The sequence below is a fragment of the Trichomycterus rosablanca genome, chromosome 8 (genome assembly GCF_030014385.1).
Source record: "Trichomycterus rosablanca isolate fTriRos1 chromosome 8, fTriRos1.hap1, whole genome shotgun sequence".
NCBI lineage: Eukaryota > Metazoa > Chordata > Actinopteri > Siluriformes > Trichomycteridae > Trichomycterus > Trichomycterus rosablanca.
This window is the reverse complement of record NC_085995.1, coordinates 21,580,920-21,606,574: the sequence shown is the minus strand read 5'-3', so window position 1 is coordinate 21,606,574 and position 25,655 is coordinate 21,580,920. Positions and strand designations below refer to the sequence as shown.

At 38.1% G+C, this 25,655-nt stretch overlaps 2 protein-coding genes across 2 annotated transcripts in view; both read right to left on the bottom strand.

Annotated features, from left to right (window-relative positions):
* Window positions 1-25,655, bottom strand: part of LOC134318684 (tyrosine-protein phosphatase non-receptor type substrate 1-like) — an 89,540-nt gene that overhangs the window by 24,159 nt on the left and 39,726 nt on the right. Inside the window, exons 3-4 of the mRNA XM_062999622.1 lie at window positions 21,514-21,849; window positions 12,530-12,643 (exon numbers count right to left, since the gene is read on the bottom strand). Of these exons, the coding sequence (XP_062855692.1) occupies window positions 12,530-12,643; window positions 21,514-21,849 (450 nt within the window). The remainder of the gene's footprint in view (window positions 1-12,529; window positions 12,644-21,513; window positions 21,850-25,655) is intronic.
* On the bottom strand, window positions 13,019-16,130 carry LOC134319633 (uncharacterized). The gene is made up of 3 exons (XM_063000927.1): window positions 16,049-16,130; window positions 13,529-13,777; window positions 13,019-13,365 (listed from the first exon to the last, which is right to left on the bottom strand). Exons 1-3 carry the CDS (start codon window positions 16,128-16,130, stop codon window positions 13,019-13,021), a joined length of 678 nt encoding a protein of 225 aa, XP_062856997.1.

The window sequence follows — 25,655 nt, the reverse complement described above, 5'->3', positions numbered from 1 at the left end:
AAAAGAGAGGGAGCTAGAGGTGGCAGAGGCAGCTGTGATTATCTTTGGTAGTAATGGCGATGGTCAAGATTCGGAATGGGTGTATTAGTGATAGTGCAGATAGAACGTTTAGAGACAAAGCTAGTTAAATACAAAACACAACAAACACTATAAGAGCTAGAGCAAAGTAAACACTGTGCTAATGCTAAGCTAATGCTAAGCTAAACTACTAAGCTACAGCTAAACAAAACTCTATGGTTCTAATCTAAACTGAACCCTATTCTAAATACTAACAAGGCCACCAGGTATAAGTTAAATTATATATTAAATAAAAGAACATAGAAACACTAACATTAAAATAACACAACCAAAAAGAAGCAAGAACCTTGGCAGAGTGAGGACACATAGAAAACATGTAATGCTGTGAACTAAGTCTTTGGATAAGGCAGGCTTTATGAAGGGGTAAATTGGGTATTAAATGGGCCTCAGGTGTGGAGATCAGTTAAAGTGTGGACTGGTCAGGAGACATGGTGTGTAGGTGACATGGTGTGCAGGACATAATAAATGTATGGTGTATAATGAGGAGAATTAGACAATGATAACAATAGACTTTTGAACAGCTGATGTCTTGTACAAAGCAAGAATAGGCAAAAATTCCACTTGCAAAACTGCAACAATTAATGTTCTCAGTTCACAAACAAATAAAAAGTACTTTTGCAAAATACAATTAAGTTGGTTAGTAAAAACATATTCAACACGTTCAAGAGAATTAACAAATTCCAGATTCCTGTTTTTATACAACCCCAAATCAAAAATATTTAGGACAGTATAGAAAAAGCAAAAAATAATTTAAAAAAACCCACAAAGTTTCTTACATTTACTTTGACTTTTATTTGATTGCATACAGAATGAACCTGAGATATTTCATGTTTTGTCTGCTCAACTTCATTTCATTTATTATTAAACATCCATTCCTGCATTTAAGACCTGCAACACATTCCAAAAAAGTTGGGACAGTAAAGCATTTGCCACTTTGTAATGTTGCCATTCCTGATGCAGTACCGTCTGAGGGATCGAAGATCACGGGCGTTCAGCTTAAGCTTGCGTTCTTGGCCATTATGCACTGAATTTCCTCTTGATTTCTTAAATCGTATAATGATATTATGCTCTGTAGAGGGAGAAATAGGCAAAGCCTTCCAATCTTTTTTGAGGTACATTGTTTTAAATAATGTTTAAATTAAGTTTTCAAAATTTTTTTCACACATTTGTTGACAAACTGGAGATTCTCTGGCCATCTTTGTGCATCAAAGACTCAGCCTTTCCTGGATGCTGCTTTTGTACCAAATTATTATTACAATCACCAGATTTTTCACCTACTAGCCCTAAATTGACGCCGTCCCAACTTTTTTGGAATGTGTTGCAGGCCTGAAATGCAGGATGTTTATTAATAAATGAAATGAAGTTGAGCAGACAAAACATGAAATATCTCAGGTTCATCCTGTCTGCAATCAAAAAGTCAAAGTAAATGTAAGGAACACTGCATTTTTTTAGTTTCATTTTCCATACTGTCCCAACTTTTTCTAATTTGGGGTTGTATAAAATTGTCACATTTTTCCAAATGTCACATCTGTGTGTCATTTGTAATAAGCGATATTGTGTAGTGTAGTGTCTGATTGGTTACCTGGTCTGTTGCATTCTCTACCACAGAACCTTGTTGAGGTCTCACTATAGAGGAAAGGTATACAACTTGATTAGGATCTTTATATCTAAAAGTGGCTCATTTAGTTTTTGTTTTTATTAAGCACTAAATTCAAGGAAGAGCAAGACAACGGGACAAAATAGAAGAAGAAAAAAGAAGCATCACACATCAAATAAAATAAATTAAAAGTATAATTAAATATGCATTTAATAAAATCTTTAAAGCAGTTCTTTGTAACAGATTGTAATCATTTTAATTGTATCAATTTCAAAGGATATCTGACCAAAGAATGTACTGGATTTAGGGGCTTTTACTTTGAAATATTGTGAGGACCTTGTAGTACACTAGGTCACAGATACCGGCTCAGTAACTGAGTTAGATAAGAGTGAGAGTAAGAAGAGTTTCATAAATAAACACGAACCAGTGGATATTATGCACATGGAAAGAAGGCCATTTAACCAGAGTACAAACAGTAATGGTGTGTTTTATAGTGGGCACTGGTGGCAATCAAATTGCTAAATCATAAAGACTATCAAGCTTATGAAGGGTGGTTTTGCAGGCACTTTGTGTCACTGTGAGAAACGATTCCTATACAAAAAGCCTTGCTTTATTTTAACCTTAAAGCACAGTTGGTAAATATAGTAAGAAAATGAAAATGCACTGTCTAGCCATATTCCTATTTTTGTAAGCCATAACCTTCTCCAGGATGATACCATCCTTGGTAACAACCTGATGAATATTATTAATATATAAAGAAAAAAGAGAAGGATGGAATTGAACCTTGGGGGACAACTTTAGTCCCATGGAAGGGCTGAGATAGAAGGTGATCAAAAGTTACACTCTGTGTCTTATTAAAGAGGTAGCTGGCGAACTATACCGATACTATACTATAACTATACTGGCGAGTGACCAGAGTGACTACGCAATCTATTTAGCAAGATGAGATCATCTACAAAGTCAAAAGCTTTCGCTAGATCAATTAATATTGCAGTAAATTACTGTTTTTTTTTATCTATTGCAAAAGTAATATTGTTTAGAACTTCACAAACTAGACAAAATGTTATATAATGAGTTAACATTTTGTTAACCAGTTTCCTCAATAACTTAGATGAACATGGTAAAGTAGATATCGGCTTATAACGATTAAAAATCGCCTAATCACCACCTTTAAAAAAGGGACACACCACAGCTTTCCAGTCAGTTGTAGGGACAGACAATTCAGCAGAACAGATAGACAAATAAAAAAAAAACAGTTATTGGTGTTGCAATGATTGGAGAAGCAATCAGCTAGCTTTTTCTGATGGATTAGGCCTTTCTTAGAAGGCGAGGTTACTTCAAAACCTCGCCATCTGAGAAAGACTGACGAGAAAACACGCTATATACGAGTAGAAACTGAACCTTAGAACTACAAGGGATTTGTCATCTGTATTAGAGTGAAAGGAGCTCTTACTTAAAGAAGTAGAATTAGTAATAAGAAAACATGTCCAGAGTTTATAAAATGTTGATTAAAAATCCTAATAACAATATTTCCTGATTTAACCGACATAGATAGCCCAAAAGATTTATTTTCTTATTGTTTATTTATTTAGTCTGTCACTTTATCCTGGATCATAAATATGCATTCTGCAAGTTATATCTTATTGAATTGGAGGTTTGCAGTAAAATACAAAAAGTTGAAAACGTGCATGGAAATTTTAGACCTCAACTTTATCTTTTAACAGTCCACATTATATAATGCATTTTGTATCAGGAAAATACACATTGAAAATGCTGACAAATTTTATATTTATATCAATGTAATAAATTAGAATTTATATAACAGTATTTTTAAATACATACCTCTATAATGTAGACTTACCTTTGTATGGATTACAGCTTCTAATTCTACAGATTATAACAGCTTGAATGGAAATAATTATTACGCACACCCCCAAAGCTACAGCAAGGAACATCGATAAAAAATCCACAGATGCTGTGACACACACACACACACACACACACACACGTGTTTAATATGTAAAAAAGTTTTAAACATTTCCACTTTAGTAAACAAGAACTACAATTTTGTACAGTTAGCATGTATTGAATTGTTTTATGCTTAATGTAAACATTGTTGGTAAATCAGTGCTCACCCATCTGTACAGTTGTTCCATTTCCAAAAATGATCTTTCCACACATGACCACAGCACAGTAGTAGGTACCAGTATCATTGATGGTGAGTATGTTCTTAGAGAAGTTGTACACACAGGTGTATGTAGAAGAACTGGTCTTACACTGATGGCTGCTGTTGTGATGAGTATAAATGATTTGAGGACGGGATTGTGGTTCAGCAGATCTGAACCAGAGCACTTGATGTTCTGCTGTTTTGCTCTCAGAGAAAACCGAGCACTGAAGATTTACTGATTCTCCTGCAGGAACTGAGTCCAACTCAGCATGCTGGTTCACTACTACATTTAAATCTTGATCACCTGGTATGTATAATATAAACATAAATACAACATAAACGTCTTAAGCACTAAACAACATAAAAAAATGCAGTCAAATTATTAGGAATCAACACTTCATGTTCTGTTAATAACTATTCAGGCCAATTCTAATAAATAAACAAATAAATAATGTTTAATTGATTACCTGTCACAGATAAGAATGTTCCATTGGAAATTAAAATAGTCCTCAAGCCAAATGTTACACAGAAGTAAAATCCTTCATCTTCTTTATTTGTATGTAGAATTAACAGAGAAATTTCAGTTGCTGTTGTGTTTACTTTTAGTCCTGATATATTAAACTCAGATGAACTTTTGCCATTATATGGTAATCTTTCTCCCAACTTCTGAGAAATTCCACCAAGACACTGCTTGTACCAAACCATGGAATCTGACTCTACAGAAGATGTGCAGTTAAGAATAACAAGCTCACCAGGTTTTACCAGAAGAAATGATGGTTTATTATGAGCCACAGCTTGAGCTGGAAAAAAAGGCAAAGAATTGTGTAAAATATAGGAGCTGTTAGCAATTGTAACAACAGATTAATCTAATAATATAAAATAAAAAAAGCCTTACATTTCATGAAAAGACAAACAAGAATCCAGAGTGGAGCCATCCTCACAGATGAAATGGTACTTTTAGGTGAGCTGATGAAAAGTCAAATGACAAAAGCACCAAGTCTGTAGTGGAGACGTTCACCTCATTGGCTGCTTCAAGTCACAAGTTCACTTTCCATTTCCTTTTCATTAGCAGGTTTCTACATTTGTAGCATATTGTGATCACTGGAAGTCAGCAATAAAAATAACACTTACATCTTGGCTTTGACTAGAAAACTTTACATGGAAAATTTAAATCATTTTAAGAGTTTAAAGTTTAAATATAACTTGTAGATTATGAATTAATGTAATGTCTTAGCTTACCAGGACCATGTAGAGCAATGATATACATTTGAGTATAACAAAACATAACAGGTGATTATGGTTTTACTTGCATTAAATGTATGAAAATGTTTGATTTTACCTCATGTTTTACCTTATCTTACCTTATGTTGTATTCTCTTGACAAAATGGAAGGCACATAGTTACAACCAAACACATTTATTCAGCCACCAAATATGTGCAAGTATGCAGAGATTACCCAACTTATCACCAGTAATACTGGCACTATAAGAGCTATTTTGCTGAGATCTACTATTGGCTGTAAGTTTATTGGTTGCCTTATTTTATTAGCTTCTCTTAAATCAGAGTAATATTTCTACATGGACCAACACTACATTGTCAGTTTATTAGTGATACATGTGTGATGTAGGTAGGACTATGACACATTTTCTTTCTTTCTTTAAGTGATAAAAAGTTAGGACAAAGGCATGTTTACCATGAGTTACATCAACTTTTCTATTAATTAAACTTATCACTGATAATGCTAACTGTTGCAGTTTAGCAGGTGGGATTGTTAAATTGTTGCTTGATAAAACAGTTCAGCTGTGCAAACCTCTGTGTAAGTTATTATCTAATTCTCTACAATATCAAATATAGATCTGGACGTCAGCCAGGACAGTCAAACACATGTACTATGTGCCTACAAAGCCACACTGTTGTGTCATATATGAAATGAGGCCTGGCGTTGTGTTGCTAAAATAACCATGGACTTCCAGAAAAAATTTCATTTTTATCTTTGGTACAGAGAACATTCATCAGTCTGGTCTTTAGAGATTTATCCAGATTTCCTGAATCTTCTGACAATAGTATTTATAGTAGATATCAAAAGACCTAATCATCTTGTTATAAGAATTAATAACCAAAGAAATATTATAACTAATAACTAAAATAAATATTTTTTCAGAAGTTTAGCACAAAGTGGTCTGAACCCACTTGCTTCCACAGGACCTGGAATCAAACCATAAATTCTGCTCTCTAACAGATAGATAGGCCTTGGCCCCTGTAGTCCTGTAGTGAAGAAATATCTTAATTTTTAGCATACCAAAACATTTTGTACAATATGCTTCCAGCTTTGTGGGATAAGCTAGAATAGAGATTGTGAGCCAGTCCCTCTTGTTCAACATCAGTGTCTGAAATAACAGGTGCTTTTTTTGGATGAATTAGGAAATAGTTTCATCAGAAACACTGAATCTTGCAAATCTTGTAGAAAGCCTTTCCTGAAGGATGAAAGCTGTTAAAGCTGCAAAAGAAAGATCAACTCTATTTTACTGTCTTTGGTTTAAGGATTGAATGTCATAAATTCTCTTGTAGGTGTAATGTGTAGGTGTCCCAATACTTTTGTTCATATAGTATATAACTGTTTTAGAGGTAAAGATTCTATTTTAAATTATTAATTCATATGAAGTTAGGCTCCTATGTTCAGCTAAAGCATCTTGTTTTTGGCATGCTGACATCCAGTTTTATGGCAGTTGGGTTTGGTAATAAAAAGTTACCCCATCCAAATAGTAAAGAGCTACCTGTCAAACTTGCTCATTAAAGTGCATCTAAATGGTATGGTTTATGGTTCAGCAATGATCACAACACACCAGGTCTGAAGTTTTCTGGACTTGATGTCAAACTACTACCATTTTATAAAGGCCTTGACCAGCATGTCAAACTTTCTGCATGTCCTCTCAGAGTAGGGCTGTCATAGAGACGATAGGGAATTATCAGGACCAGCAATACACAAACGGCTCCGGGTCAGTTCCCAGAAAGAAATAAGTGTGCTGGCATTGCACACCAGCTGAAAAGCAGACCCGACCAGACCAGACATGCTGGTAGCATGGCTTCAGAGAAATATTAGGTTTGCCAACAGAGTAGCTGGCCAGTCTGAAAGGAGGAAACAATGATATACAGAAAAACTTCCTCCTCATAATACTCACGAGGTGCAACTCTTAATGTGACTCACTGCTGAACTCATTTAACAGTTTCAACTTTACACAAAATGAATGATTTTAGCACGGGATATTCTGCTAGCACACAAGTGCTGGGATCCTGAACTCCCCGAGTTCTAATTTCAGCTTTGCTACCCATTGGCTGGGCACCCCTGAAAGTAGCAGACAAAATTAGCCCCTAGTCTGCTTTGTTGGAAAAGACCCAACTATTAAGTGGGTTATGTAGGGACTGGGGTTACTAGTCCAAGGCACCTGTATAGAAAGTAGAGGAATGCAGAGATCAGTGAAACTGTCAGTTAAATGGCCTACTATAATTTGCTTTAGGTGTAACTGAGTGTGGGTCAGTTTACCGTGCTTAGGATCCTGATTTTAGTATATTTCAGTTGCTGGTTCAAGCTCTATCATGGCCAAGTTGCTACTGTTGTTGTTACCTAAGCCTTAATGATAATAAAAACTAATAAATGTAGATTAATAAATTAATAAATTTCATATATACAGTGTATCACAAAAGTGAGTACACCCCTCACATTTCTGCAAATATTTCATTATATCTTTTCATGGCACAACACTATAGACATGAAACTTGGATATAACTTAGAGTAGTCAGTGTACAGCTTGTATAGCAGTGTAGATTTACTGTCTTCTGAAAATAACTCAACACACAGCCATTAATGTCTAAATAGCTGGCAACATAAGTGAGTACACCCCACAGTGAACATGTCCAAATTGTGCCCAAATGTGTCGTTGTCCCTCCCTGGTGTCATGTGTCAAGGTCCCAGGTGTAAATGGGGAGCAGGGCTGTTAAATTTGGTGTTTTGGGTACAATTCTCTCATACTGGCCACTGGATATTCAACATGGCACCTCATGGCAAAGAACTCTCTGAGGATGTGAGAAATAGAATTGTTGCTCTCCACAAAGATGGCCTGGGCTATAAGAAGATTGCTAACACCCTGAAACTATGGTGGCCAAGGTCATACAGTGGTTTTCCAAAACAGGTTCCACTCGGAACAGGCTTCGCCAGGGTTATATCCAGAGGTTGGCTTTAAAAAATAGACACGAGTGCTGCCAGCATTGCTGCAGAGGTTGAAGACGTGGGAGGTCAGCCTGTCAGTGCTCAGACCATACGCCGCACTTTGCATCAACTCGGTCTGCATGGTCGTCATCCCAGAAGGAAGCTGACGCACAAGAAAGCCCGCAAACAGTTTGCTGAAGACAAGCAGTCCAAGAACATGGATTACTGGAATGCCCTGTGGTCTGACGAGACCAAGATAAACTTGTTTGGCTCAGATGGTGTCCAGCATGTGTGGCGGCGCCCTGGTGAGAAGTACCAAGACAACTGTATCTTGCCTACAGTCAAGCATGGTGGTGGTAGCATCATGGTCTTGGGCTGCATTAGTGCTGCAGGCACTGGGGAGCTGCAGTTCATTGAGGGAAACATGAATTCCAACATGTACTGTGACATTCTGAAACAGAGCATGATCCCCTCCCTTCGAAAACTGGGCCTCATGGCAGTTTTCCAACAGGATAACGACCCAAAACACAACCTCCAAGATGACAACTGCCTTGCTGAGGAAGCTGAAGGTAAGGTAAAGGTGATGGACTAAACCCAATTGAGCACCTGTGGCGCATCCTCAAGTGGAAGGTGGAGGAGTTCAAGGTGCCTAACATCCACCAGCTCCGTGATGTCATCATGGAGGAGTGGAAGAGGATTCCAGTAGCAACCTGTGCAGCTCTGGTGAATTCCATGCCCAGGAGGGTTAAGGCAGTGCTGGATAATAATGGTGGTCACACAAAATATTGACACTTTGGGCACAATTTGGACATGTTCACTGTGGGGTGTACTCACTTATGTTGCCAGCCATTTAGACATTAATGGCTGTGTGTTGAGTTATTTTCAGAAGACAGTAAATCTACACTGCTATACAAGTTGTACACTGACTACTCTAAGTTATATCCAAGTTTTATTTCTATAGTGTTGTCCCATGAAAAGATATAATAAAATATTTGCAGAAATGTGAGGGGTGTACTCACTTTTGTGATACACTGTATATATACAGTATATACAGATATATATATATATCTGATGAGTCCAGATTTACCCTGTTCCAGAGTGATGGGCGCATCAGTGTAAGAAGAAAGGCGGCTGAAGTGATGTTTGTATTTTGTGATTAAATTGTAAAAGAGTGGTTCAGGGAGCATGAGACATCATTTTCACACATGGATTGGCCACCACAGAGTCCAGACCTGAACCCCATTAAGAATCTTTGGGATGTGCTGGAGAAGACTTTGCGCAGTGGTCCAAATCTCCCATCATCAATACAAGATCTTGGGGAAAAATTAATGCAACTCTGGACAGAAATAAATGTTGTGACATTGCAGAAGCTTGTGGAAACGATGCCACAGCGAATGCGTGCCGTAATCAAAGCTAAAGGCGGTCCAACGAGTGTGTGACCTTTTTTTTGGCCAGCTCCCAGCTCCCTTGAGATCATTGACAAGCTCCTCCCGTGTCATTCTGGACTGACCTCACCTTTCTCAGAATCATTCTTACCCCACCAGGTGAGATCTTGCATGGAGCTCCAGAGTGAGGGCGATTGACTGTGATCTTGTATTTCTTCCATTTTCGAATTATCGCACCAACAGTGGTCTCTTTCTCACCAAGCTTCTTGCTGATGGTCTTGTAGCCCATTCCAGCCTTGTGCAGGTCTACAATCTTGTCCCTGACGTCCTTTGACAGCTCTTTGGTCTTGCCCATGGTGGTCGAGAGATTTGAACAGAAGAAACTGATTCTGTGACAGGAGTCTTTTATACAGGGACAGGACTAATTTGTGTGCCTTTTGTGCACATAACCGGTCTGTGGGGGTCAGAATTCTTGCTGGTTGGTAGGGGATCAAATACTTATTTCCCTTAATTAAATACAAATTAATTTATAACTTTTATTTAATGTTTTTTTTCTGGATTTTTTGTTGATATTCTGTTTCTCTGTTAAAATAAACCTTCCATAAAAATTATAGACTGTTCAAGTCTTTGTAAGGGGGTAAACTTACAAAATCAGCAGGGGATCAAATACATATTATATATAGCGGTGGTGGGTTTAATTCAGACCCCCCAACTCCCCCCAAACATGTAAAACTTCTCACAAGCACTGAGCAGAATGGATGATGAAATCTTACACAATCATTAAGATAAAAGCCAGACAAAATCTTTAAGTAGGCACTTAGGTGGCAGTAAATTACAATAGCACTAAAATATACTAGCCCACTACTGCTGGGATCCAGGGTTTGAATGACTATCAGCTGGTCTATAACATACAGACATGATTGGCTATGTCTGATTGGTGATGAACTGGGTGTATTACCGTATTGTGCAGAGTGATTCCCGGAAAAATGAACCCACCATGACACTGTTACGGGATAGGGGGGTGGTGGACCCAAGAGCAGAGCTCCTGGTTTATTTTAGGGTAATTAGTGAAAGTAAACTAATACAACCCAGAAAACAAGGTATGAGGTGTGGAGACTGTGTTTGTGTACTTTTACTGTTGTGAGTATCTGAGGCTGGATCCGAACCAGCAACTCACTGAACCAAAGAGCAGTGCTTTACCACTGCTCTAAAGGCAGTAGTAAAAAAAAAGGCGGGAACGAAAAATGGCGTGCTCAAACAAAAGGGAGACAATAGTAAATAGTAGTGATGGGTCGTACTGTGCCGAGGCTTCGGAGCGTGTGTCGAGAAATCTAGGAAGTCTTTCGTGAAGCGCGTATCGAGGCTTGCTTCTTTAAGAACAAGTGACGTCACGGATGACGTGTGAAGCCTCGCCGGTTCAGGAAGTGGTTCGAGTACTGGCGCGATTTATGTGAAAGGGTTTTTTCAAAAGCTGGAGAGGTTTTATAAAAAAAAAGAAACCACCTGAGTCCAAGCACAGTGGAAAAAATACTGTTTCTAAATAAAAATGAATAAAGTCCATCTCACCAGTATTCACAAACACAATCCTAACTAAACACAACTAAAATTTAAACATGAATAGACCTATATTACTTTTTCCCACTTAACAAAAATCATATATGAAATCATGAATGAATGGATGGATGGATGGATGAATTAACCACACAAAATCATATTAAGATGTTTTTATTTCTATTCTTGGCAGTGATTATTCCCATGTTAACACTTGCATGGGAGGCAGGGGTCATCACATCAGTTGAAATGACAATAATAGTTTTGACCAGCAGGGGGGTTTGTGTGCAAATGAAGCCTCGAGAAATGAACCTTTTCTCGAACCAATTTGATGGAAAGCGTCAAGGCTTCACGAGGCTTCATCAGCCCATCACTAGTAAATAGTCCAACACAAAATTATCCTCAGCCTTATAGGGCTGGAAACACTCCTTTAACTAAAATGTTTTTTTTTTTTTGAGAAATAAACTTAGACAGGGAGCTGAACCCTTTAAGTTCAGCTCACACTTAACACAGATTTTCTAAGTTTATACTTTAGTTAATCTGTCTATTTTTCTTTGTTTCAGCTTTCTGTTCTTTTTCTCTCTTTTCTTGTACTTGTTTGTTGTAGCTTTCTTTTTTTCTTTTTCTTCCTTTTCACTTTTTTGCTAACTACCATACCATCTGCCCCTCTACAAAGGTGCAGCACTGAGCCATGGTTTAAGTGGGCTTTTTATGCAGAGCCCTGCAGGTGTGTCTGATTAACAGTAATTACTGCTGGGGCTTCTGGGAAATAGAGTTCTGAGAGCTGCTCCCAGCTGCTCTTTTACTGTGCTGCCCAAGCCCCCTGCTGGTGACCGGCGGCGTGGGCCGACCCCTTACAGACACTGACCAGGATTTTTTTTTTTAAATACACACAAGATGTTTATACACACCTCATTCAAGTACATTACATTTTAATAAAGAAAAGATATGCAGCAAACGTTCAACACTTATTTGTTTAGAAAAAATGTTTTCATTAACACATAGATAATTGCTTCAGTAATTGCAAATTGCTTCAGTAATTAACATTAGAGTGCTGAGACATTTACAGTCATACTATTTTCTGATTAGAAAGCTGACACAAATGAAATGGATGCTAGAATAAATTCAGAGACTATTGTAAAGACAGACTATTGTGAAGTCATCTAAGCTAATGGTGAGTATAACACCTCAGTATACACATTCTCATGCTCAGTTTCTTCCTTTCCTCTTCTTTTGAAATGTAAGGCAGCTGGAATTAGCTCTACAGCATCATAGACCTGTTGGAATGGACATAAAACATTAATTCTGAACAATCATCATCTAAATCATGAAACTACTAGGCTGTTCTTGGAGAATATGATCAGGAATAATAGTAATGAAGTAAAGTTTTTGATTTGCTACCTTATTGAATTTTTCCTTTGCCTCCAAACCTGGTTGATCTTTCACTGTGGAGGAAACGTCTAATTTAATTAAACCGTTTTTGTTACTTTTGTATTTACTTACAGTTCTGTATATGCCAGTGTACTCAGCAAACAATCCAGACTCACCTCTGCAGTGTTCACATGTTCTCATTTTACAGCTAACAACCAGAACGGAGAATACAGCTACCAGAACTCCCAAAATGACTGCTACGTAGATCACAACAGAATCCACAGATGCTGCTGTAAAATGAGATACAACAAAAATAAATAAATACATTAATCACAATTTTTTGGTAACAAATTAAAAACTAATTTGCTAAAAATTGCAGTATTTTGTAGAGACACAAGTTTAGATGCCCTGCAACACAAAGTTGGGACAAATGCAAAATAGGAGTAAAAAGTTTATAAAACGTAGGTGTTTGTGTATAAAAGGAGGATCCACCAAAGGGTTAGTCCTTACAAGCAATGATCGATCATGACTCACCGCTTTGTGTCAAACTTCAGAAGAAAATTGCTAATCAACTCAATAAGAACATTTTTCAATGCAAAATTGAGATTAATCTAGTCTTTTACCATCTACTGTACATAATATTGTGAAAAGATTTGTGGAGTAAATTAATTCTTACCCAGCTGTACAGTTGTTCCATTTCCAAAAATGATCTTTCCACACATGGCCACAGCACAGTAGTAGGTACCAGTATCATTGATGGTGAGGATGTTCTTGGAGAAGTTGTACACACAGGTGTATGTAGAAGAACCGGTCTTACACTGATGGCTGCTGTTGTGATGAGTATAAATGATTTGAGGACGGGATTGTGGTTCAGCAGATCTGAACCAGAGCACTTGATGTTCTGCTGTTTTGCTCTCAGAGAAAACCGAGCACTGAAGATTTACTGATTCTCCTGCAGGAACTGAGTCCAACTCAGCATGCTGGTTCACTAATACATTTAAATCTTGATCACCTGGTATGTATAATATAAACATAAATACAACATAAACGTCTTAAGCACTAAACAACATAAAAAAATGCAATCAAATTATTAGGAATCAACACTTCATGTTCTGTTAATAACTATTCAGGCCAATTCTAATAAATAAACAAATAAATAATGTTTAATTGATTACCTGTCACAGATAAGAATGTTCCATTGGAAATTAAAATAGTCCTCAAGCCAAATGTTACACAGAAGTAAAATCCTTCATCTTCTTTATTTGTATGTAGAATTAACAGAGAAATTTCAGTTGCTGTTGCGTTTACTTTTAGTCCTGGTATATTAAACTTAGATGAACTTTTGCCATTATATGGTAATCTTTCTCCCAACTTCTGAGAAATTCCACCAAGACGCTGCTTGTACCAAACCATGGAATCTGACTCTACAGAAGATGTGCAGTTAAGAATAACAAGCTCACCAGGTTTTACCAGAAGAAATGATGGTTTATTATGAGCCACAGCTTGAGCTGGAAAAAAAGGCAAAGAATTGTGTAAAATATAGGAGCTGTTAGCAATTGTAACAACAGATTAATCTAATAATATAAAATAAAAAAAGCCTTACATTTCATGAAAAGACAAACAAGAATCCAGAGTGGAGCCATCCTCACAGATGAAATGGTACTTTTAGGTGAGCTGATGAAAAGTCAAATGACAAAAGCACCAAGTCTGTAGTGGAGACGTTCCCCTCATTGGCTGCTTCAAGTCACAAGTTCACTTTCCATTTCCTTTTCATTAGCAAGTTTCTACATTTGTAGCATATTGTGATCACTGGAAGTCAGCAATAAAATGAACACTTACATCTTGGCTTTGACTAGAAAACTTTACATTGATTTATAATCTACAAGTTATATTTAAACTTAACTCTTAAAATGATTAAAATTTTTCATGTAATGTCTTAGCTTACCAGGACCATACAGAGCAATGACAAAAAAAAAATGGTGATTATGATTTTGCCTGCATTATTCCTTTTTCAGTGTTAAAAGTATGAAAATGTTTGATTTTACCTTATGTTTTACCTCATTTTACCTCATGTTGTGTTCTCTTGACAAAGTAGAAGGCACATAGTTACAACCAAACAAATTCAAACAGACACCAAATATGCAGAGATAACCCAACTTATCACCAGTAATACTGACACTATAAAGAGCTATTTTACTGAGATCTACTACTGGCTGTAAGTTTATTGGTAGCTTCATAGCTTCTCTTAAATCAGAGTAATATTTCTACATGGACCAACACTACGTTGTCAGCTTATCAGTGATAGATGTGGGATGTAGGACTATGTTTCTTTCCTTTTTTTAAGTGATAAAAAGTCAGGACAAAGGCATGTTTACCATGAGTTACATCATCTTTTCTAATAATTACACTTATCACTGATAACGCTAACAGTTGCAGTTTAGCAGGTGAGATTGTTAAATTGTTGCTTAATAAGTGTTTAGCTGTGCAAACCTCTGTGGATGTCATTATCTGATTCTTCTCTACAAGATGCCCCATATACTGTATATTCAATAGTAGATCTGGACTGCAGCCAGGGCAGTCAAATACATGTACTATGTGCCTACAGAGCCACACTGTTGTGTCATATATGAAATGAGGCCTGGCGTTGTGTTGCTGAAATAACCATGGACTTCCAGAAAAAATGTCATTTTTATCTTTGGTACAGATAACATTCATCAGTCTGGTCTTTAGAGATTTATCCAGATTTCCTAAATCTTCTGACACTAGTATTTATAGCAGACCTTGTCATAAGAATTAATAACCAATGAAATATTATAACTAATAACTAAACTAAATATTATTTCAGAAGTTTAGCACAAAGTGGTCTGAAGCCACTTGCTTCCACAGGACCTGGAATCAAACCATAAATTCTACTCTCTAACAGATAGATAGGCCTTGGCCCTGTAGTCCTGTAGTGAAGAAATATCTTAATTTTTTAGCATACCTAAAAAAACATTTTGGACAATATGCTTCCAGCTTTGTGGGATAAACTAGAATAGAGATTGTGAGCCAGGCCCTCTCGTTCAACATCAGTGTCTGATATCACAGATGCTTTTTTGGATGAATTAGGAAATAGTTCCCTCAGAAACACTGAATCTTGCAAATCTTGTAGAAAGCCTTTCCTGAAGGATAAAAGCTGTTAAAGCTGCAAAAGAAAGATCAACTCTATTTTACTGCCTTTGGTTTAAGGATTGAATGTCATAAATTCTCTTGTAGGTGTAATGTGTAGGTGTCCCAATACTTTTGTTCATATAGTATATAACTGTTTTAGAGGTAAAGATTCTATTTTAAATTATTAATTAATATGAAGTTAGGCTCCTATGTTCAGCTAGAACATCTTGTTTTTGGCATGTTGACGTCCAGTTTTATGGCTGTTGGGTGATAGAACAGCTGTAACAGGGTTTGGTAATAAAATTACCCCATCCAAATAATAAAGAGATGACTGTCAAACTTGCTCATTAAGGTGCATCTAAATGGGATGGTTTAAGGTCCAGCAATGGTCACAGCACACCAGGTCTGAAGTTTTCTGGACTTGATGTCAAACTACTACCATTTCATAAAGGCCTTGACCAGCATGTCAAACTTTCTGCATGTCCTCTCAGAGTAGGGCTGGCATAGGGACGATAGGGAATTATCAGGACCAACAATAGACAAACGGCTCTGGGTCAGTTTCCAGAAAGAAATAAGTGTGCTGGCATTGCACACCAGCTGAACACCAGACCCAGCTAGACCAGACATCCTGGTAGCATGGCTTCAGAGAAATATTAGGTTTGCCAACAGGGTAGCTGGCCAGTATGAAAGGAGGAAACCTCCTCATAATGATCACGAGGTGCAACTCTTAATGTGACTCACTGCTGAACTCATTTAACAATTTCCACTTTACACAAAATGAATGATTTTACACCCAGGTGATGCAGCAGGATATTCCGCTAGCACACAAGGCTGGGATCCTGAACTCCCCGAGTTCTAATTTCAGCTTTGCTACCGGTTGGCTGGGCACCCCTTGCAGGCACAATTACCCATGCCTGTAGCAGACAAATTAGTCTGCTGGGTTGGAAAAGACCCAACTATTAACTATTAAGTTGTGTAAGGACCGGGGTTACTAGCCCAAGGTGCCTGTATAGCAAGTAGAGGAATGCAGAGATCAGTGAAACTGTCAGTTAAATGGTCTACTATAATTTGCTTTAGGTGTAACTGAGTTTACCCTGCTTAGGATCCTGATTTGTGTATATTTCAGCTGCTGGTTCAAGTTCTATCACGGCCAAGTTGCTACTGATGGACCACTGCGTAAGGCCCTTAGCCTCAATGATAATAAAAACTAATATAAATGTGCATTGCAGTGGATCAAAGCATCTGTACATGTCTCAGATGTAAATAAAATAGAAGCAACTCAACAACTAAAATTTTTGAGTAAAAGGATTGCTTGGATAGGATAAAAAGAATAGGATAAAATGCAATAAAATCATGATCAGCAGTAAGGAAGTCCCGTGTCACCCAGACTTACCTTAAACAGAGCAACAAAAACTCACACATTTACTTACTGATACATAAGGACTATCTAGAGAAGCTAATGCATCTTCTATAGGTTTTGGAGAGGTGACAGGAAACCAAAGTACCCAGAGCTGCCCACCCCGAATACAGACAGAGGCTCAGAGCTTGAGGGTTCTTGGTCATAGAAACTTATAGTGATCAGGTATGTTGTGTTGCGGACATTTTGCCTCTCTTGTCCAATCACTCAGGTTTGATGACGGTGAAGGAGGTGTGCGCTGATGTCCTGTGAAAGCCTTCATGACCTTGTTACTTGCTCGCTCTCCCTTTTAGTTATGCTGTAATAATTAGGGGTGTCGGAGTCTAAAGCTACTCTCTGCAAAACTGACATCTTACTCAATTCACATTTTTAACTACATTTTCTGTTGTTTTACCCCGAGGGGGTTCTGATGGAAACCGGTTTACACACTCGAGGTTAAGGAATGAAGTTGAGACTGCCATGCCAACAATGCTGCTCCTGCCAGATGTGACAGGGACCTGGTGTGTCAAAAATGTCAAGAACTCACTTACAGACTTTATTACAGACTGGACTGAAAAATAACTCAAATTATTTTTTGCTAGTTGTAACTTTTAGTTCATTTTAATTTTATGTATGTACTGTATGTATGTGTGTAAATTCTATTTATTCAAATTATTCTCCAGGCCACCCAGGGAGGATGTGTCTCTGCTGAGTCTGGTTCCTCTCAAGGTTTTTTTTCCTGTAATTTTGAGGTTTTTAAGTTTTTCCTTGCCACTGTTGCCCTCGGCTTGCTCAACGAGGGTTTTTGGTCTGTTAGTTCTGGATTCTGTAAAGTTGTAAAAAGCGCTATATAAATAAATTTGACTTGACTTGACGTGTACATAGGAAGCACATGCAAAACTTCTCACATACAATGAGCAGAGTGGATGATGAAACCCTACACAATCATTAAGAAAAAAGCTAGACAAAATCTTTAAGCAGGCACTTAGGCGGCAGTAAATTACAATAGCAGTAAAATATGCTAGCCCACTACTGCTGGGATCCAGGGTATGAATCACTATCAGCCGGTCTATAACATACATGATTAGCTACAGTGTATCACAAAAGTGAGTACACCCCTCACATTTCTGCAAATATTTTATTATATCTTTTCATGGGACAACACTATAGACATGAAACTTGGATATAACTTAGAGTAGTCAGTGTACAACTTGTATAGCAGTGTAGATTTACTGTCTTCTGAAAATAACTCAACACACAGCCATTAATGTCTAAATGGCTGGCAACATAAGTGAGTACACCCCACAGTGAACATGTCCAAATTGTGCCCAAAGTGTCAATATTTTGTGTGACCACCATTATTATCCAGCACTGCCTTAACCCTCCTGGGCATGGAATTCACCAGAGCTGCACAGGTTGCTACTGGAATCCTCTTCCACTCCTCCATGATGACATCACGGAGCTGGTGGATGTTAGACACCTTGAACTCCTCCACCTTCCACTTGAGGATGCGCCACAGGTGCTCAATTGGGTTTAGTCCATCACCTTTACCTTCAGCTTCCTCGGCAAGGCAGTTGTCATCTTGGAGGTTGTGTTTGGGGTCGTTATTCTGTTGGAAAACTGCCATGAGGCCCAGTTTTCGAAGGGAGGGGATCATGCTCTGTTTCAGAATGTCACAGTACATGTTGGAATTCATGTTTCCCTCAATGAACTGCAGCTCCCCAGTGCCAGCAACACTCATGCAGCCCAAGACCATGATGCTACCACCACCATGCTTGACTGTAGGCAAGATACAGTTGTCTTGGTACTTCTCACCAGGGCGCCGCCACACATGCTGGACACCATCTGAGCCAAACAAGTTTATCTTGGTCTCGTCAGACCACAGGGCATTCCAGTAATCCATGTTCTTGGACTGCTTGTCTTCAGCAAACTGTTTGCGGGCTTTCTTGTGCGTCAGCTTCCTTCTGGGATGACGACCATGCAGACCGAGTTGATGCAGTGTGCGGCGTATGGTCTGAGCACTGACAGGCTGACCTCCCACGTCTTCAACCTCTGCAGCAATGCTGGCAGCACTCATGTGTCTATTTTTTAAAGCCAACCTCTGGATATGACGCCGAACACGTGGACTCAACTTCTTTGGTCGACCCTGGCGAAGCCTGTTCCGAGTGGAACCTGTCCTGGAAAACCGCTGTATGACCTTGGCCACCATGCTGTAGCTCAGTTTCAGGGTGTTAGCAATCTTCTTATAGCCTAGGCCATCTTTGTGGAGAGCAACAATTCTATTTCTCACATCCTCAGAGAGTTCTTTGCCATGAGGTGCCATGTTGAATATCCAGTGGCCAGTATGAGAGAATTGTACACAAAACACCAAATTTAACAGCCCTGCTCCCCATTTACACCTGGGACCTTGACACATGACACCAGGGAGGGACAACGACACATTTGGGCACAATTTGGACATGTTCACTGTGGGGTGTACTCACTTATGTTGCCAGCTATTTAGACATTAATGGCTGTGTGTTGAGTTATTTTCAGAAGACAGTAAATCTACACTGCTATACAAGTTGTACACTGACTACTCTAAGTTATATCCAAGTTTCATGTCTATAGTGTTGTCCCATGAAAAGATATAATGAAATATTTGCAGAAATGTGAGGGGTGTACTCACTTTTGTGATACACTGTATGTAGCTATGTATAACAGACATGATTGGCTATGTCTGATTGGTGATGAATTGGGTGTATTAATGTATTGTGCAGAGTGACACTGTTACTGGTTACTGGATGGGGGGTCGGGGTGGACCCAAGAGCAGAGCTCCTGGTTTATTTATTTTAGGGTAATTAGTAAAAGTGAACCAATATAACACAGAAAACAAGGTATGAGGTGTGGAGACTGTGTTTGTGTCCTTTTAACTGTTGTGAGTATTTGAGGCTGGATTTGAACCAGCAACTCACTGAACCAAAGAGCAGTGCTTTACCACTGCTCTAAAGGCAGTAGTAAAAAAAAGGGTGGGAACGGAAAATGCCGTGCCCAAACAAAAGGAGACAATAATAAATAGTCCAACACAAAATTATCCTCAGCCTTATAGGGCAGGGACAGGGAGCTGAACCCTTTAAGTTCAGCTCACACTTTTAACACAGATTTTCTGAGTTTATACCTCAGTTGATCTGTCTATTTATTTTTCTTTGTTTCAGCTTTCTGTACCTTTTCACTAACTACCATACCGTCTGCCCCTCTACAAAGGTGCAGCACTGAGCCATGGTTTAAGTGAGCTTTTTATGCAGCACCCTGCAGATGTGTCTGATTAACAGTAATTAGTGCTAGGGCTTCTAGGAGTTCTGAGAGCTGCTCCCAGCTGCTCTCTTACTGCACCGCCCAGGCCCCCTGCTCGTGACCGGTGGCGTGGACTGACCCCTTACAGACACTGACCAGGATTTCTTTTTTTTTTATGTTTATACACACTTGATTCAAGTACATTACATTTTAATAAAGAAAAGATATGCAGCAAACATTCAACACTTATTTGTGGGTTTAGACATTTTTTTCCATTAACACATAGATAATTTTAATTATTTCATAATTATTTTTTTGCAAATTGCTTCAGTAATTAACATTAGAGTGCTGACCATAGACATTTACAGTAATACTATTTTCTGATTAGAAAGCTGACACAAATGAAATGGATGATAGAATAAATTCAGAGACTATTGTAAAGACAGGCATGAAGTAATCTAAGCTGATGGTGAGTATAACACCTCAGTATACACATTCTCATGCTCAGTTTCTTCCTTTCCTCTTCTTTTGAAATGTAAGGCAGCTGAATTTAGCTCTACAGCATCATAGACCTGTTGGAATGGACATAAAACATTAATTTTGAACAATCACCATCTAAATCATGAAACTACTATGATTTTCTTGGAGGATACAATCATGAATAGTAGCAGTAAAGTGAAGTTTATGAGTTGCTACCTTAGTGAATTTTTCCTTTGCCTCCAAACCTGGTTGAGCTTTCACTGTGGAGGAAAAATCTAATTTAATAAAACCCTTTTGTTACTTTTGTATTTACTTACAGTTCTGTATATTATATAGTGTACTCAGCTAAACAATACAGACCTACCTCTGCAATGTTCACATGTTCTCATTTTACAGCTAACAACCAGAACGGAGAATACAGCTACCATAACTCCCAAAATGACTGCTACGTAGATCAAAACAGAATCCACAGATGCTGCTGTAAATTGAGATACAAGAATAATAAATAAATACATTGATGACAGTTTTTTGGTAACAAATTAAAAACTAATTTGCTAAAAATTACAGTATTTTGTAAAGAGACACAAGTTTAGATGCCCTGCAACACAAAGTTGGGAAAGATGCAAAATAGGAGTAAAAAGTTTATAAAACGTAGGTGTTTGTGTATAAAAGGAGGATCCACCAACGGGTTTGTCCTTACAAGCAATGATCGATCATGACGCTTTGTGCCAGACTTAAGGAGAAAATTGCTAATCAGCTCAATAAGAACATTTCTCAATGCAAAATTGAGATTAATCTAGTCTTTTACCATCTACTGTACATAATATTGTGAAAAGATTTGTGGAGTTAATTTATTCTTACCCAGCTGTACAGTTGTTCCATTCCCAAAAATGATTTTTCCACATATGGCCACAGCACAGTAGTAGGTACCAGTATCATTGATGGTGAGGATGTTCTTGGAGAAGTTGTACACACAGCTGTATGTAGAAGAGCTGTTCTTACACTGATGGCTGCTGTTGTGATGAGTGTAAATGATTTGAGGATGGGATTGTGGTTCAGCAGATCTGAACCAGAGCACTTGATGTTCTGATGTTTTGCTCTCAGACAAAACAGAGCACTGAAGATTTACTGATTCTCCTGCAGGAACCGAGTCCAACTCAGCATGTTGGTTAACTGATACCTTCACATCTTCATCACCTGGCAGCATAAATTAAACATGATATATTTTTCTTTAACTGAACATTGTTAAAAATCATTTAAAAACCTTAACCCATCAATCTACACCTAATGAAACAGGTTTTTGCAGTTTTGTGTAAGTCTCTTATTTACAAATGTATTCAGACTCTTTGTTTAATACTTTGTAGAAGCTCCTTTGGCAGGAATTACAGCTTCAAGTTTCTTTACATTTTATAAGCTTTTGCTACCTAGATTTTGACAGTCTATCTTATATAAACATTTGCCTTAAGCCATAAACACCTAATAAAAAAAGAGCTGCAAATTCTCTCATCTCTGCACAAGTCTTTTGGAGTCTTTTGGAGCTCATTGTATTCTTTCTAATCGCTCTGTTCAAGCCTCTTTTTGTCCAGACCAAATTTCCCAGACAGCCAACTTCAGGTGGCGCAGCGGTAAAAACACACGCTGGAACACCAGAGCTGGGATCTCGAATACATCGTATCGAGTCTCAACTCTGCCTGCTAGGTGAGGGTCTTTCTCATAACTAATGCAATTACAACCTCTGCTGGCTGATTGATGGCTTCTGCAAAGAGATGGGAAAAGAGTGCTGTCAGGGTGTGACACCACTAGCGTGTTTTAATAACCATCCATAATAATTTTTGGTCAAGATTTTTTTGGAACAAAATGGCTTCTACAGGCAAAAGTCAGTTTTTAATGTGACCTCTCTTGGCACTAAGAATGACATTGTCAGCCCATAATACTATTTTTCACTGAGCCTTTTCCCCTTCCGTAAAAGTGTTTTTCTTTTGGCCTCTACCCTTTAAAAACATTCATTATTAAGCTTCTTTAGACTGTAAAAGTGTCAACTTGACATTGCGATGAACTCATGATGAGCCAGGTCCTTACTGGACTTCTTAAGTATTCAGTTTGTTTGCTAATTTCCATTTGAGTGGACTTGCTGATGCAAAAAATGATGTCTGTCAAACTCTGTGATCCTTGGCTTTTGATCTTTGTATAAGTTGGTATTATACATATTATCAAGCCTCCAATTAATTAAACTCACAACATGTGTATGTAATGCTCATGCATGTCTTGCACAAATCTGGTGAAAAAGACCTTTTCATTTTGACATAAAATAGCAGGACAAATACAGGAGTTAGCTATGACATTAATTAGAGTTTCATTCCATTTAGGTATAGGAGAGCCAGGTTCTTGCTAGTACTCAAGTGTAGTGGGATGTCACACTAAATACTTGCCACTTTAGCTTATAGAAGCTGTTTTTTTTTTTTTTTTTTCAGATTTTTTAATATGGCTTTTGCAGAATACTGTATGCTGTTTACCACTGATAACTTCATTTTGTCCTGACAATTCAGTGTAAACTGTGGGACCTTACAGACTAAGTTTTGTGCATCTCCAAATTATTTAAATAAATAATTATAGCAACCATAATGCACCTGACCACAACCTGGAATGCCACAGCTAAGCATCTGAATACTTTTATGAATAAGAGGTTTGTTTTATAATTATTAATATTGTTTTCAAATAAATAAATTCAGTTTAAATATTGACATACACAGAAAAGCCTTATACATGATTAGGTATCTCCATGATGACAGAGTATACTAAAAAATTAGTAATGAAGGGAATATAACATGAACAAAACAATTATCTATGTACACTGCAAAAAATGTGGAGTAAGATTTACTTAAAAAAACTTAGGAAAGTTTTTCCACGTACAAACTGCTAGTAAATTTAACAGACCATATATTCAAGAAAATGTTACTCACAACTTCTATCTGGATTTCACTAGAAATTCTCCAGTAAAGGTTACTTTGCAACACCCTGCTTCAAGTATATTTTAATAGCTGTATCTTAGTAGATTTTACTCAAACAATGCAGCACTTTATTAGTATTATAAATATTTAAAATTATATAATTCATTCAATTCAACATCAATGATTACCATATACAAACCCACTATAAAATTGACAGACAAAATTTTTTGACAAACTTTTTTAATTGTTTTGCTCAATTAATTTAAATGCATTTACACTTAAACATTATAGTGGACAAAATGTATTTCAAACAGCGTGTTTGTAAAGTCTCACTTACTACACAAAAGAAAAATTGGAAATGGAAAACATCCAGTGTATGGACAAAATAAATGATATCAATCTTTCAAACTTTTTTCAGAAGTCTTGTAGAAAAAATAAAAATAGATGCAAGTAAAAGTGCAAGAGAAACACAGGTGGACTGTAGTTCTCCTTCTGAACTCATCTTTCACCTAAGACAAAGATTAATAAATAACATTCTAAGTTAGTAACTAGAGAGTGCATTTCCGGAGAAAATGCGTGATTGCCGTGTGCCGGTCGGCGTGCGTGCGCGCTTATCCGAACGCCGTATCTAAGCTGGGAGCAGCGTCGACGGGCCGGACGGCTCAGAGTCGGAACAGCGTCGACGTCCGGACGTCTCAGAAACGGGCGTGGCAGGCAGGCGGGGCTGCGTATGACCATGCTGTATCCAAGTCGGGGTGTCATCAGTGGGCTAAACAAATTAGAGTTGGAACGGCACTGATATCTCGAAATATTAAAAAAGTGGGCGTGGCAGGTGGGCGGGGCTGCGTATGACCATGCTGTATCCAAGTTGGGGTGTCATTAACTGGCCAGATGATTTACAGTTGGAACGGCGTTGATATCTCGAAATATTAAAAAGTGGGCGTGGCAGGCGGGCGGGGCTGCGTATGACCATGCTGTATCCAGGTTGGGGTGTCATTAACTGCCCGGATGATTTACAGTTGAAACGGCGTTGATATCTCGAAATTTCCAAAAAATGAATGGAAGTGAATGGGGCTGAAAACCGGGCGTGGCAGGTGGGCGTGGGTTCGAGTCCCCATGCTGTATCTGAGTCGGGGTTACATCAGTGGGCTTTACAATTTAGAGTTGGAACGGCGTTGATATCTCAAACTTTCAAAAAATGAATGGAAGTGAATGGGGCTCTTATAGGTTAAATAAAGGTTATAGAAATAACCATTAAATAACCATAAAAAAAAATGAATGGACGTCAATGGTATTGCGCAATGTATGATCGGCTGTGTCTCATTTACAGCTTTCAGGCATAGTGCACTCACACTTCAGTCCCTCCTTTAGCATTAGCCATTGCCATTGATTTCAATGCATCCGTTAGCCTTGAAGCTAACGGATAGAAATATCTTTTTTTCTGTTGCAACGCGAACGATATGACGCTCACTGCTTAGTGTCACTGCAGTATAATTTAATTCTGTGCAGCGTTTTCACCTTAAAAATCACTAATACTTCGGCCGCCATTTTCTGCTCTCAGAACGGCCTGAAGATGCCGCCTACGTCATCACGTTGACGTTCTATGGAAAGCCAAAGGTGTCAAGATTTTTGTCCCAAAATTCGGGCAAAAACGGGCATAAATGCCACACGGATGGGCGTATCCGGATGATTTTTTGGATTTGGGCGCTAAGTAATGACCCGGTCGATCAAGGGTTGGAACGGCGTTGATAGCTCGAAATTTTTTTCAAAATGAATGGGAGTCAATGGGGCAAAACGGGCACCTTAAAATGGGCACTGTGCCCACAGTGTTGGTTCGATCCAAAAGCTGTATACAAGCAGTCCATTCCCATATGGGCCGGACGATTTGGCACTGGAACGGGGTCGATATCTCGAAAATTGCGGACGAAGAAAGGGAGACAAAAAACGGGCGGAATGGCAATAATATATTGAAAACGAAAAAAGGAATAACAATAGCATTCTGCAATCACACTAATTATGAAGTTAATGTAGAGCTCAGAATGTTATGTTACATAT

Excerpts from the sequence above, each read along its gene's own strand:
- LOC134319633 (XM_063000927.1), bottom strand. The coding sequence starts at position 16,130 with ATGTCTGGTCTAGCTGGGTCTGGTGTTCAGCTGGTGTGCAATGCCAGC. Across the intron at positions 13,778-16,048 it reads CTGGAAACTGACCCAGAGCC|AGTCAGATTCCATGGTTTGG; the intron begins GTTTGTCTATTG and ends CATCTTCTGTAG. Across the intron at positions 13,366-13,528 it reads AACATTCTTATCTGTGACAG|GTGATCAAGATTTAAATGTA; the intron begins GTAATCAATTAA and ends TATACATACCAG.